The sequence below is a fragment of the Pongo pygmaeus genome, chromosome 6, assembly GCF_028885625.2.
Source record: "Pongo pygmaeus isolate AG05252 chromosome 6, NHGRI_mPonPyg2-v2.0_pri, whole genome shotgun sequence".
Lineage (NCBI taxonomy): Eukaryota > Metazoa > Chordata > Mammalia > Primates > Hominidae > Pongo > Pongo pygmaeus.
Window position 1 is genome coordinate 141,147,205 of NC_072379.2, and position 14,922 is coordinate 141,162,126.

At 40.9% G+C, this 14,922-nt stretch overlaps 1 protein-coding gene across 1 annotated transcript in view; it reads left to right on the forward strand.

Annotated features, from left to right (window-relative positions):
* Positions 1 to 14,922, forward strand: part of MGAM2 (maltase-glucoamylase 2 (putative)) — a 109,988-nt gene that overhangs the window by 45,765 nt on the left and 49,301 nt on the right. Inside the window, exons 18-30 of the mRNA XM_054493932.1 lie at positions 92 to 246; positions 400 to 484; positions 1,443 to 1,499; positions 2,287 to 2,411; positions 3,267 to 3,355; positions 4,097 to 4,146; positions 7,002 to 7,169; positions 8,244 to 8,399; positions 9,434 to 9,652; positions 12,240 to 12,394; positions 13,442 to 13,610; positions 14,207 to 14,303; positions 14,761 to 14,873. Of these exons, the coding sequence (XP_054349907.1) occupies positions 92 to 246; positions 400 to 484; positions 1,443 to 1,499; positions 2,287 to 2,411; positions 3,267 to 3,355; positions 4,097 to 4,146; positions 7,002 to 7,169; positions 8,244 to 8,399; positions 9,434 to 9,652; positions 12,240 to 12,394; positions 13,442 to 13,610; positions 14,207 to 14,303; positions 14,761 to 14,873 (1,638 nt within the window). The remainder of the gene's footprint in view (positions 1 to 91; positions 247 to 399; positions 485 to 1,442; positions 1,500 to 2,286; positions 2,412 to 3,266; positions 3,356 to 4,096; positions 4,147 to 7,001; positions 7,170 to 8,243; positions 8,400 to 9,433; positions 9,653 to 12,239; positions 12,395 to 13,441; positions 13,611 to 14,206; positions 14,304 to 14,760; positions 14,874 to 14,922) is intronic.

Sequence of the window (14,922 nt, forward strand, 5' to 3'; positions counted from 1 at the left end):
CTACTTTCATCTGGGAAACTTCTTATTGTAAGACAATCTTCTGAACTATGATGGAAAGACATATTCAGCCATTCCTTCCATTTTCTCCTAGGACCAGGATCCTGCTGCCTTTGGTGCTGATTCCCTGCTGCTGAATTCCTCCAGACATTATCTGAACATCCGCTACACCTTGCTGCCCTATCTCTATACCCTTTTCTACCATGCTCACACCCGGGGAGAGACGGTAGCAAGGCCCCTTGTACATGAGTGAGTTTCCTGATTCTCAAAGACTCCCTTTCTGATTGTAGTTTCACTTGACTTTGTTTGTGGTAGCAAGGTTAGTTAGGATCTTGTTACGTAATGTGCTGTTGTCCTGTATTAGAGACTTCACCTGCCTTCACTGTGCTACCTCTTTACTAGGTTCTACCAGGACTCAGCCACGTGGGATGTGCATGAGCAGTTCTTATGGGGACCTGGACTCCTCATCACGCCTGTTTTATATGAAGTATGTTTATCATCTAAACAATGAAAGGGGGTATTGCACTTGTCCTCATGGTTCTATAGCTGGATAAGTTGGTTCCTGAGTATCTATGACTGCATTTATATCAAAATATGAATATAAATGAGAGAGCTCATGAAAGTTTAGAAATTTTTTAAAAAGTAGTAAATCTTGGTCCCACTGCCCCACCAAACAAAACAATTTTCATGTTGTAAAATTGCCTTAAAATTAAAGCCTAAGTCCTTAGGCATATGGCTGCAGCATTGACAATGGCTTTAAATACTTTGGGGTGTATGTGCTGAACATCTGTCTGTAGTTTCCTTTGTCCAGAGCGGGTGTGCTCTTGGATTGGGTTAGGCTGGCCTGCGAAGAGAGAATACCTGTGGAGACGAGAAGGGAGGGAGAGAGGAGTGCTGGGCAAAGGGAAGGCGATGCTCTGAAGTCCAACTATGAAGGACCATGTGTATCCTATTAAGTGTGATTGGAAGCAGGGGTGAGTGGCAAAGTGTGGGGCAAGAATCAGGAAGGATTATGCTGATCTGCTTGTAAACATGAAATATTGCCAATGTAGCCATGTCAAAGGCCCTTTGAGCTGTTGTTTTAGCCACACCATCTGATGACAGGTCCTGCTAACCAACCAGTGGTCCTGCTGGGAGGCTTTCCTGGGGTCTGGCTGGCTCACTGTCCTCTCAACTGTCAAATTATGTGACTAACTTAGTGAATGGACTTTCTCTGCTTGTCTTAGAAAGTGCAGCAGCACTGAGCAAAACAAATCATTTTTAGCTACATTCTGCTTTGGGTAAATTGCTCAACCTTTATGTGTCTGTGTTTTCCTTTGTAGAATGGGATGATCTCAACCACCTTTCATGATTGTTCAGATAAGCACATGCAATGATGCCTGGAGGTGTTTTGTAAACTGTAGAGAGGTGTATGCTAATGCTACTCATTATTGTTGTTTACCTAGGGTGTGGATGAAGTGAAAGCATACATACCTGATGCCACCTGGTATGACTATGAGACAGTAAGTAAGGCAGTCCTGGTTGGCTCAGAGACCTGCCTCTAGCAGAGGGCAATTCTAAAGCAGCAGTCTTGGGAGCTTGCCATAGATAATAGTACAAGATTTATAGTTAGTTGATTGCGGTCCTTTTTCTGTGAGAAAGGCACCTTAGTTGGTTCAGGATGGCGCAACAAAACACCTTACGCTGGGTAATTTATAAACAACACAAATTTATTGCTCTCAGTTCTGGACGCTGGTGAGTCCAAGATCGAGGTGCTGGCAGATTCCGTGTCTGGTGAAGGCCCTCTCTGCTTCATTGATGGCACCTCCTTTCTCCTCCCTTGTGACTTAATCACCTCACTAAAGGCCCCACCCCTTAATACTATCACTCTGGGTATTAAGTTTCAACATATAAATTTTGAGGATACACCGCCATTCAGACCATAGTAGAAGACCTTTCCAAATGTACAATGAAATAATTTGAATAACTGGAGTAGGTTTATGGAAATTCATTATATCAACCTGACTATTGTGTAGCTATCAGGACTAGGCTTTGCCATTTGGCTGTGATAGCCTAGAAACTGAAGCCCAGGTGTGGAATGATAGCTTGATGTGATGTAAATAAATAAAGGGGGTTGGAGTGTCAGCTCTGCCCTCTACTACCCATATGCTTTCAGCAAGTCACTTCACTTTGGGGGTCTCTGTTTGTCTCTTCTTTAAAATATGTCAACTGAATGAGATGATACCTAAGGCCCCTCCTAGCTGAAACAGCTTATTACCTGATCTATCTTTTGTTGTTGTTGCTGATTAGGGAGTGGCCATCCCATGGAGGAAACAGTTGGTGAATATGCTTCTCCCAGGTGATAAGATAGGACTTCATCTGCGAGGGGGCTACATATTTCCCACTCAGAAGCCAAACACAACCACAGAAACCAGGTAAGCTCCTTACTCTTCTAAGGATGACTATTCTGGTGCTCTAATGGAGCAGGGCATTATGAGAGAGATTTTTGTGGATGAGCCAAGGGGTAAGTCACCCATCAGTAATCATCCCCCACTCCTTTCAAAGTTGATCCAAAATTGGCATCTTAGTCCTTATTTAGTAGATGGTAGTCTACTAAGGACATCTGCAGAATCCTTCACTTTGGGATTGAATCAGATTATAGGACTAGTGAAAATAATCACTGAGGAGGATTTCCCTATGGCCAGAAATTGTCCTTAGGTATATTCTCTACTATGTGAGAGGATTTGAGTTAAATAAGAGATAAAGGTTATCAAGTGGAAGTCAACATTGTTTGAGGGTCAAGAGCTCAGATTTTACAGAACCTGGGTTCAAGCCTTGGTTTGGGCTACATACTAGATGTGTTTACCTTGGGCAACTTACTCCTCTGTGCTTCTGCTTATTATTGGTAAACTGGAGATGATGATAGTTTAACTTTGTAGAGATATTATGAGGGTTAAATGAATTAATATAAATGATAATGTATGCGGGACACTTAGGAGAGTGCCTGGCACATGGTAAGCACCTAATAAGGCTAATTGTTGGTATTATGTATTGCAACCCAAACAGTTTCCAGTAGGAACTGCCTCTGTCCACCCTTCCCTTTATGTCCACTCACTATCAACCCCTGCTGCCTGCCCATACCCAGGTCCCATGTGTCCACCCAATATCAACATCTACTCAGTTTCTGGTATAGACTCTTGGATTATCTGTCCATGGGGGATGAAGGCAGCTGGTTTCACATAGTTCCATCTCATCTACATTCTCTGAAACTGGGAAGTACTCTTTTACAGCCGGAGGAATTCCCTGGGACTCATCATCGCTTTGGACTATAAGAGAGAAGCAAAGGGGGAGCTGTACTGGGATGACGGTGTATCTAAAGGTAGACTTTCTCAAGGCACCATCCCTGTGGATCACTGTGGTTCTCCCTGAAAAACAGTCATCACAGGCCGCCCAATATGGCATTAACCCTATTAGCACTGTCGTTTACATCTGTAGCTTAGAATCAATGGGTTAAAATCCATTCTGAAAATTCCATTATCCAGGTACAATGCATTAAAATAGACTTCAAATGCACAAATTATGTGTTACTGACTCTACCAAAGCAACTGGCATTATTGCATTTAGCTTAATTATTCTCTTCCTTGGATATTATTATTAATAACAGATAATACACTTTTTTAATAGATTTGGAAAATACTGCTTTGGTTTGTGGAAGAAATATGTAATTTGTATACTGTGTCTTTTCACTGTAAGTTTTCCATGTAAACACCTCACATGAGCTTATGTGGTTATATAAAAATCCTATCCTACATGGAATTAGTATGTATTGTGTAGGCCTTGAGGAACTCATGATCCAGCAGGATAGATACAATGCACATGTAGATAAATATAATGCAAATCAAAATGTTTTACATGCCAGTGAAATGGTACCACAGACTGACATGTGAATTTAGAGAAAATGGTCCAGGAAATATTTGCACAAGTTTGAAAAAAATGCACAGAACTCAGATGAACAGAACTAGATGGTTGGTAAAGGAATTCCAGATGAAATGAAGAGAAGAGCAGGACTCCCTGGCTGATTGGCTCCCCACAGTAACGGGTACTCCACTTTCTTTTTTAGATGCTGTGACTGAAAAGAAGTATATTCTATATGATTTCTCTGTTACCTCTGTAAGTACTTTGTTTGAGGAACACACAGCATATGTTCCTTGCTGGGAAGGCTCTTTGAGTTTTTAGTTTAATATAGACACATGGTTATGTGCAACAGAGACAGGGTTTTACTGTCATGATTCCAAAAAGGAATCAAATGAACATGAAAGTGTTTAATGTGTGTCAGGCTTATAAGCTGCTACAAAACCGGTATGAGTTCTGTGCAGAACTTTTTTTTTCCTGGAAAAAAAACCATTGCCTTTGAGTTTTATGTGATGAGTGCTGACTTCCAAGATGTGCCTTTTTTGAGGTTTGCAAGTGTATATGAGGTGTGGGTGGGTTAGTGAGTGGTATAGCACCTTTTTAAGGTTCTTCCATAATGGCTGTCCTTTGTAGCACGTAAAACTTGGCCTTTGGCACAGGTATAAAGTAGTGGCTTTTAAAGGCTGGAAGATACAGAACATCGCTTGCCTCATATCTATTTCCCAAGGGGACTGAGAGAAGAAAAAGCAGCAAGGCTAGCAGAAAATGAGGGAATTCTGACTTGGTTTTCTTAGAAGCCTGATCATATATGGGCAGAACTTTCTTTTGAGGCGGTCTCTCTCTCTTTTTTCTCCTTTCTTTTAAATATATATATATATGTATCTGTATCTATATATATAAAAATGGATCTACTTTAAGATATAGAATATATATAATATTTTATATATAAGGTATAAAAATATATATCTTAAAGTAACTCTTTTATTTTGAGATAATTAAAGATCCCCATGCAATTGTAAGAACTAGCACAGAGTTCCCATATACCCCTTTGCCCAGTTTCTCCTATGGTAACATCTTATAAACCTATAGCACAATTTCACAACCAGAATGCCGGCATTGATGCTATCGAGATACAGAACATTTCATTAGCACAAAGATCTCTCCTGCTGCCCTTTAATAGCATGTCCACTTGCTTCTTCCCCCATCCCTCCTCAGCCCCTGGCAACCAATCATCTGTTCGCCATTTCTATAATTTTGTCATTTCAACAGTGTTCTGTAAAGAGAACTAAACAGTTTGCAACCTTTGGGATTGGCTTTTTCATTCAGCATAGTTCCCTCAAAACCCATCCAAGTTGTTTGTGACAACAGCTTGCTCCTTTTCATTGCTGAGTGGTGTTCCAAGTTATGGAACCTTTTAAAAATCACTCACTTGATTAAGAGTATCTGGGTTGGCTCCAGTCATGAGCTGTTACAAATAAATTAAAATTGCTTATACTCATGTATAGGTATTGGTGTGAATATAAGTTTTTGTTTTGTTTTGTTTTGCTTTGAAAGGGAGTCTCACTGTGTTGCCCAGGCTGGAGTGCAAGGGCACGATCTCAGCCCACTGCAACCTCCGCCTCCTGCGTTCAAGAGATTCTCCTACCTCAGGAGGTAGCCTCCTGAGTAGCTGGGATTACAGGCATGCACCACCACACCCGGCTAATTTTTGTATTTTTAGTAGAGATGAGGTTTCACCGTGTTGGTCAGGCTGGTCTCGAACTCATGACCTCATGATCCGCCCGCCTCAGCTTCCCAAAGTGCTGGGATTACAGGCGTGAGCCACCGCGCCTGGTCATAAGTTTTTATTTCTCTTTAATAAGTGCCTAAGAGTGCAGTTGCTGGGTCTTATGGTAATGCATGTTTAGTTTTATAATAATCTTCCAAACTGTTTTCCAGAATGGCTGTACCATTTTCACTTCCACCAGCAACATATGAGTGATCTAATTTCTTTGCATCATGGCCAGCATCTGATGTTGTCATTATTTTTTTAGGCTTTTCTGATTGGCGTGTAGTTATAGCTCAATGTGTTTTTAATTTGTATTTCTCTGATGGCTAATGATGTTTAACATCTTTTCATATGTCTATTTACCATCTATATATTTACACTTTTAATTTTGATGAATCTAATTTATCATTATTTTCCTTATAGAATGTGCTTTTTGATGTCAAGTTTAAGATCTCTTTGCCAAGTCCTAGATTCTGAATATTATCTCCCGTTTAAAAAAATATAGTCTTACCTTTTACATTTAAGTCTGTGATCTATTTTGAGTTAATTTTTATATAATATGTAAGATTTAGCTTGGGGTTCAACCTTTGACCTGTGTATGTCCGGTTGCCCCAGCACCTTTGTTGAAAAAAATCTGTCTTTGTAAAAAATCATTTGGGCATATATGTATGGGACTTCTAATTTTTTAAATTATCAGACTGCTACTTTTTTCTTCAGTCTTAATTTCTACCTTCTTCTTTGTCATAGCTCAACTTTGTCACCTTCGTTCTCTAAATAAGTTATTTAATTTTCTGTGCTTCAGTCTCCTCATCTGAAAAATGAGGGTAATTATAGCTTCAACCTCATAGTCTGCTGTGAAAACTGAATGAAGTAATACATGTCAAATGCTTAGCACAGTGCCTGGCACATAATACACACTCAAATTATTCTTAGCTCTTATCATCATTATTAGTAAAATAAAAGGAAAAAAATTACTTGGGCCCTTTTGGTGTATATGTGTATGTCTTTATCTTTGCGTGCCAATGAAGCTCTTATCTTTTTGTTTACTGTGTGAGTACCTATCTTGTCTGCTTGAAAATTCTACAGTGTCACGGACATATTTTCTGATTAATAGAATCAGTAAAGAACCAGTGAACCAAAGCAAAGATGAAATATTACTTAAAAATTTAGGATTGATAAAAGTCTGAGTGAACGAGTTCCCTAGGGATGATGACCTAGCAACATTTGAAACTGCAGAGAAAAGGAAACAGCTTGAATCTCAGAAAATGAGACATTGACTGGTATTTAGGGATAATAAGGGTCTGAAGTACCTGGTTTCTAATCTGACTTTTTTTCCCCCTCCCAGAACCATCTACAAGCAAAGATTATAAATAATAATTATATGGACACTGACAACCTCATGTTTACAGATATCACAATCTTGGGAATGGACAAACAGCCAGCTAATTTTATCGTCTTAGTGAATAATGTCACCACCTCCAGTCCAAGCATTGTTTACAGTGCTTCCACAAAGGTAAGAAATCCTTCCATTCTGCAGGGCCCTTTCCAGAGGTCCTGGCTCTGACAGCCGGCCCTACTTTGCTCTTTTAACTGTGGGGAATCAGACACAACTGACTTGCTGGGAGGTCCAACACATCACACAGAGGATGCAGAAGAAACGTGTGCATGCTAAAGAAAGACCTCTCTGCTTTGTTTGTATCAGGGCTCTGAAGAAGATAGCAGGAGTCAGAACCCTGAGAGAAGGAAGTTCTTCTCTGGGCACAGTTAAAATGAGACACTCTGATCCTAGCTGTGACATAGTGAATAGATTGTGCAATGGGTATTTACACATTGGTCCTCTCATTGAAGGGAGAATCTCTTTGAGAAACAGTTGATATTTGTCCTTACTGTTTTAGGCTATTTTCATACCATTAATAAAATGTGAGTGGAGTAACACAAGGAGAAATCCGGTTTTGCTCTTACTGAACGATTCCCTTACACTGTTAGTTGACTATTTCAAGTTCTGGGAAATTCGTTATTTCTTAGATCAGCCCCCTTCCATGTTGACAAGACATATAGCATAGGATAAGAGTTTGATTTCTAGAGTTAGGCAGAATGGGGCTCCAATCTCAGCTCTTAGGGTATTAGGTGTCTCTGTATCTTAGTTTTCTGTTCTGTAAAATGGAGATAGTCATAACATTCACAGCGTGGAACTGCTCTCTAGCATTAATGGAGATCATTCTTATAAAGTGGTTATCACAGGGCTTGGCTTGCATGAATGCTCTATAAACTTTAGCTAGTTTTGTTATTACTACTTTTATTAAGTTGATAAGCATCACACCCAGAGGACAGTCAGCCTAACAATGAGAGTCCTGCCTGTGATCTGCACTCATTAGCATGATGAAAACTCTTCCCATCCAACACTTCCACAATGACTCCATGAAGAGAGAAAGCCCAGGAATCAGCCAAGTTCCAAATATCTCATGGCAAAATGGTTTTGGAGGAAGGAATAGATGCCCTTGTCCTGACTTCCAGACTTCCAGCCAAGAACTCTTTCTGGGTGGCTTTCCCTCCCTTCCTTTGTCACTGTGACTGTCTCTTTCCCCAGGTGGTAACCATCACTGATCTCCAAGGACTGGTACTGGGACAAGAATTCTCTATTACGTGGCATCTTCCTGTCAGTGACCTGGAGAAGTTCAACTGCTACCCTGACAATTCAACAGCCTCTAAGGAGAGTTGTAGGCAGCGGGGGTGTCTTTGGGAGGTAAATGACCAGAAACAGATGACCAATTGATCAGGAAGTTGTAAAAACTGTCCCACAAGTAATTAGGCACCTAGAAAATACTTTTCAAATGTCTGTGGCTTGAAGAAAACCAGGACCCTGTGCAACATGCCTTTTGCCAACTCTACGTGATAAGTCATCAGTATTTTCCTCAGATATCCCAAATCAGAAGAAACTTTTTGCCATTCTCATTGCCACTCCAACCATATCATTAAAAACCCAATTTTAAACATAATAATGTACATTGGGTATGCATTATGCGTTGCATATTTTAACCAATCTCGTTTTGTCTATTGGAGAACACAAGCAGGAAGGGTAAGGTCAGGCTGTTCCTCTCTATTTGAACAATAGAGAAAATGGAAACTAGGAAGCACAAGTGATTTCCTCTAGATTACATGGGAGGCAATAAGGACACTGGGAGTAGAACCCTGCCTGGAGGCTCCTGTCTCCAGATCAAACTTCCTGGTGCTCTGTCACGGTTCACTCATTATAGAAGGTCAATGTGTGTGTTTAAAAAATGGATGTGTTCATTTGCTAGGGCTACCATAACAGAATGCCACAAACTGAGTGGTATAGAATGACAAGAATTTATTCCCTCAAAATTCTGGAGTCTAGAAGTGGGATCATGGTGTCAGTGGAGTTGGTTCCTTCTGAGGACCTTGAGGGTATTTCTTTGCTTGTAGATGCATCACCCCACTCTCTGTCTTCATAGTCACATGTGTACATGTCTATCTCTGTGTCCAAATTTTCCTTATTAATAAGGATACCAGTAATACCGGATCAAGGCCTATCCCAATGACCTCATCTTAATTTGTTCATTGCAGAAACCCTACTTCCAAATAGTCACATTTACAGGTATCAGGGGTTAGGACTTAACACCTTTTTTAGGGGACACAATTCAACCCATAACCGTGGACATGGTATCAGAGACTTAGTCTGTGTTAACCAACTTCTTCAGTAATGAGAGCCTTAGTGTTGTATCAGAGGCTGAGCAAGACTTTCTCCTGTTATTCCAGGACACATCTACTCCTGGAGTGCCCACCTGTTACTATGACACCATCCCTAATTATGTTGCTAGTGACATTCAGTACCTGAACACCGGCATCACTGCAGACCTTTCCCTCCTGATGGCCCCTGAGTCAGCTGCTGCTGCTGCCTCTGATTCTCTCTCTGCAAAGATCAGCTTCCTCCACCTGAACGTGATCTATCACACAGCAACCATGCTGCAGGTCAAGGTAAGGCTCTTGTTGCAGACTCTGGTTCTCAATATGGAGTTTTTAACTTACAGTGCTGTATGGATAGAAGTCATCGAAACAATTAAAACATTTTTTTTCTTTTCAAGACAGGATCTCCCACTGACACCCAGGCTGGAGTGCAGGGGCACAATCTCAGGTCACTGTAACCTCCACCTCCCTGGCTCAAGCCATCTTCTCACCTCAGCCTCCCAAGTAGCTGGGACTATAGGTGTGCGCCGACACACCTGGCTAATTTTGTATTTTTTGTAGAGACGGGGTTTTCCCATGTTTCCCAGGCTGGTCTCAAATGTCTGACCTCAAGCAATCCACCTCCCTCCACCTCCCAAAGTGCTGGGGTTAGAGGCATGAGCCACTGTGCCTGGCTGAAACAGCTTTTCATCCAAATCCCTCATGTTACAGATGAGGGAGCTAAGGCCTGTAGAGAGGTAAAGGTCGGAAAGTAGATGGTAAAGCCAGGATGTGGCCTTAGATCTATGAGGACCATGAATTCCCTATAATGATGAGTATTCTAGGTCATAAACATCATCAAAGAATCATCCTTTAGCCCTGAGAAAAATGCATCTGCTTTATGGCAAACTCATATGAGAGGCATTAACTTAATTCCAATATTAGAATTATTTTCTCTAGCAGTAGTTCTCAAACTGCAGCATGCATCAGAATCACCTTCAGATCATTTTAAAACCCAGATTTCTGGTCCTCACCCCTAGGGTTTCTAATTCAGTAGACCTGGGCTGGGGCCTAGCCTGAGAATTTGCATTTCTTTCTCTTTTTTTTTTGAGATGGAGTTTCGCTCTTGTTGCCCAGGCTGGAGTGTAGTCATGAAATCTCAGCTCACTGCAACCTCCTCCTCCCGGGTTCAAGTGATTCTCCTTCTTCAGCCTCCCAAGTAGCTGGGATTACAAGCACCCGCCTCCACACCCAGCTAATTTTTTGTATTTTTAGTAGAGATGGGGTTTCACCATGTTGGCCAGGCTGGTCTCGAACTCCTGACCTCAGGTGATCCATCCGCCTTGGCCTCCCAAACTGCTGGGATTACAGGCGTAAGTCACTGCGCCCGGCCTCGAGAATCTGCATTTCTAACAAGCTCCCAGGTGAGGCTGATGCTGCAGGTCAAGAGACCAAACTTTGAGACCTACCGCTATGCACATTTAAAAAATACGTCTACTGGAAACACGATGTGAGCCACACATATCTTCCAGTAGATGCATTTTTAAATGTATATTTTAAAAGTGAAATTAATTTTAATAATATTTAACCAATGTGCTAAAATGTTATCATTTCACCTTGAAATCAAAATTTAATGGAGATACTTTGCAACCTTCTAATTATTCTAAGTCTTCAAAATCTGGTGTATATTTTGCATTTCTAGTGAATCTCAATTCAGACTAGCCCATGTCAGGCACTCAAAGGCCATGTGTGGCTTGAGGACAGCACCTTGGACAGCTCCGCTGTAGCCATTGCTTTCCACATTTTAATGTATCATGAATCACTGGAGCAGCTTGTGAAAATAAAAGTTCTAATTCAGAAAATCTGGGGTGGGGCCTGAGGTTCTGCATTCCTAACAAGCTCCCAGGCAATGCTGCTGCTTTGGGTCTAAGAAACATAATTTCCAAGCAGGACTTTAGAAAACCTTCACCTGGCAAGGTGTGGTGGCTCACGCCTGTAATCCCAACACTTGGGAAGGCCGAGGCGGGTGAGGTCAGGAGATCAAAACCATCATGGCCAACATGGTGAAACCCCGTCTCTACTAAAATAGAAAAAATTAGCCAAGCGTGGTGGCGTGCACCTGTAGTTCTAGCTACTCAGGAGGCTGAAGCATGGGAATCACTTGAACCTGGGAGGTGGAGATTGCAGTAAGCCGAGATCGCACCACTGCACTCCAGGCTGGCGACAGAGTGAGAATCTGTCTAAAAATAAAAATAAAAATAAAAAAGAAAGAAGAAAACCTTCACCTAAGCACAAATTTGGGGCTAATAATATGACGAAGAGGATGGTCACTCATAATGGTGTAACTCCTTGTCCTTGCATAACATTTTTCACTCCTTTTATTCTTCTCACATGTCAGTCCTGTTACGTAAGTAGGAACAAGGGGTGGATACAGAAGAGAAACTTTAGGAATGGGAAAGCTGTACAACAACTGGAAGCTCAAACAGTAAGGCGATCTCAGAGTCCATTTGAAAACTCAATTCCCTAATTCCTAACATGCACACACACACACACACACAAATTTACACATTTCTATGCACATACATGTCTACATGCCACACACTTACAAACATATACACACACATTCTATTTATGAAATTCTATCCCCTTCTATGACAAATTCTTTAGAGGAAGAGCCCTCCTTGGCTTTGAATGGGTTTTACTGAGGCATTTTTGAACTTCAGCATCCGTATGAGGCACAGTGGGCAGGCAGGCCTCATATCTATTCACTTGGGGATGTTTGATGCCTACTGATATGGTGCAAACTGGTCAAAAACATGGAAACTGAATTATATGGGGTGGCATGAGGGGTTTTAGGTCTGAGACCCTACCAGAAAGTTTTCTTCTCTCTTCTCGCCAGATCTATGACCCCACTAATAAAAGATATGAGGTTCCAGTACCACTAAACACCCCTCCCCAACCAGTTGGTGACCCTGAAAACCGTCTGTATGATGTCAGGATTCAAAACAATCCTTTTGGAATCCAGATTCAACGCAAAAACTCCAGCACTGTGATGTAAGCACTATTTATTTGGTTCTAATTAGAGTAATTCTAGATTTAATTACAGTGGTTACAATTAATTCAAGTGAAATATTAATCTCAGAGATGCTATGGAAATATGTGTGCATTTGTTAGAGTATATCTATTTTTCCCATGCTTTAATGGGTAATTTGTTTTTGATTAGTCGTTAACAAAAATAATCAATCAAAGTTTAAAGAAATGAAGTATTGTTTGATTTCAGAGAAAGGAAAATACATGTTCTACTTATTGTTCTTAAGTAGAACAGAAAACTCTATTTAATAAGTACAGCAGACAACCTAAGATACAAATGAGTTCCATATTATGTCTCATTAAGAAATAATAAGAGGCAGGAGAGAGGAGCAAATGTTAAAAAGGAGAAAGAAATAGCTTCTTGTAATGTTTGCTTCTGTGGACACAGAAGCCTTCAAGCCTTTTCACAATGTTAAGCATAAAAGGAATTGTCATCTCCCATCTCTTGTCCTGCTGCTGAATAGAATGAAGTGAAGGTCTGGATTTTGCCTGGGGTGAGGTTCCCTATCCCAGTAGAAGCTGTCACCTGTGTGTGCACCTTTGCCTTCCTGTGTATTCTTCTCTCTTGGGCTGTGCGAGTGATTTCCTCTCTGTTGCCCTCTTTGGTAAGCAGCCCTTTGGCCAACTCAAGAGAAGTTGTTCTAAGAGTTTCACACTTTTCTACTGGAAAGTTTGCTTAAACGCTATTTGTTTATTTATATATTTACTCAAACTGATATGCCAGGCACTGAGAACTTGAAATAAATAGAAGAATGAGTCATGGCCCTTGCTCTCAAGGACCCAGAAAGGAGCTCTCAGTCTGACAACCCACAGAACAGAAATGTTAACATGGAACTTTGGTCCTGAGTCAGGGCCATTTTTATGACCTCTGGGTCATGTCACAGTATTTGAACCTGGATCTAAATGTGTAATAATTAAGAAGGCTTTGCAATCAATTAGACATTCCCAACACATTCCAAGTAGCTCTGGCCAGTGGTCTCCAGCTCAGCGTGGTCTGCTTTTGTGTTGCAGTTGGGATTCTCAGCTCCCTGGCTTCATCTTCAATGACATGTTTCTCTCCATTTCTACGCGTCTTCCGTCTCAGTATATCTATGGCTTTGGGGAAACTGAGCACACAACTTTCAGAAGAAACATGAACTGGAACACATGGGGAATGTTTTCTCGTGATGAGTCACCTACGGTAGGGACAATGGAATAAGTTTAGCAATCAGTTTCTCTCAATGTAAATCTCTTTTAATCCTTATGCTTATATATGACACCTTGCTCATCAACTTCATCTTATATTGATAAATTCTGCTCTCAGTTGTAGTAGGCCACATGTCACATTCTTTTGTCCCTAGAAGGCATATATATATATATATATATATCCCTCTGTCAGTTATGGATTTTATTTATCTCACAAACTTTTACTTAATATATTCTATTTGTCAGGCACATTGCTAAGTGCTTAGCTACAGATTTAATAAGACACTGTCTTTGCTCTCCAGAGACTTATAGGCTAGTGAGAGAAATAGATGCAGAAATTGTGATAGCACAGTGGAATCACTGAATTATGTAATAATACATAATTGAATTATATAATAATAAATGAGGAAGGCATGAAATGGGGAAGACACAGCTTTTAACTTGGAGTAGAAGGGAGGGTCAATGAAGGCCCAACAAAGGACATAACATCGAGCTGAATCTTTAATGATCAGTAAGAGTTTGCCGTTTGGGTTATGGTATGAAAACAATATCTTGAATTTTCTTTTTGTTTATTACCCTCGTGACTCCCAGTACAAGAAGAATGCCTATGGTGTCCACCCTTACTACATGGCACTGGAGGAGGATGGCAGCGCCCATGGAGTGCTCCTGCTAAATAGCAATGCCATGGGTAAGGCATAGGCACAGCTCCCATGCACTACCAGAAACAGCTGTGACCGCTCTATTTTGACCTGGTATCAGTAGAAATAGAGACATTCAGGGGGCAAGGGAAATGGAACAAATAAACTGACTTTCCATTTATTCATCTATTTATTCAAGATTTATTAAGAACTCTGGATCAGGTGTTAGGCATGGAATTTTGATCAATTATGGCTCCTACTCTGGCATAGCCTGTTTTACTGTGACACTTTGGCTCCCATTCACAGAGTTATAAAAGTTGTTGAGGTTGCATATTACATTTGGGGTACCTGCAAATACACCTCTGATTCTAACGGATGAGAGAAGACTTTCTAGAGAAGGCAGGTATCAAAGACAGAGTGTGAAGAAGGCAAATCTTAGAGCAGGTTTTCTATCTGGGTAATTTACAACTCCAAGGATGTGCCTCATGTGTGTTGTTTTTCTTACAGATGTGACATTACAGCCCACTCCTGCCCTGACATACCGCACCACAGGAGGGATTTTGGACTTCTACATTGTTTTGGGGCCAACCCCTGAACTTGTAACTCAGCAATACACAGAGGTTAGAAGCCATTCTGTCCATCAATATATTGTCAAATATTTATTGGCTA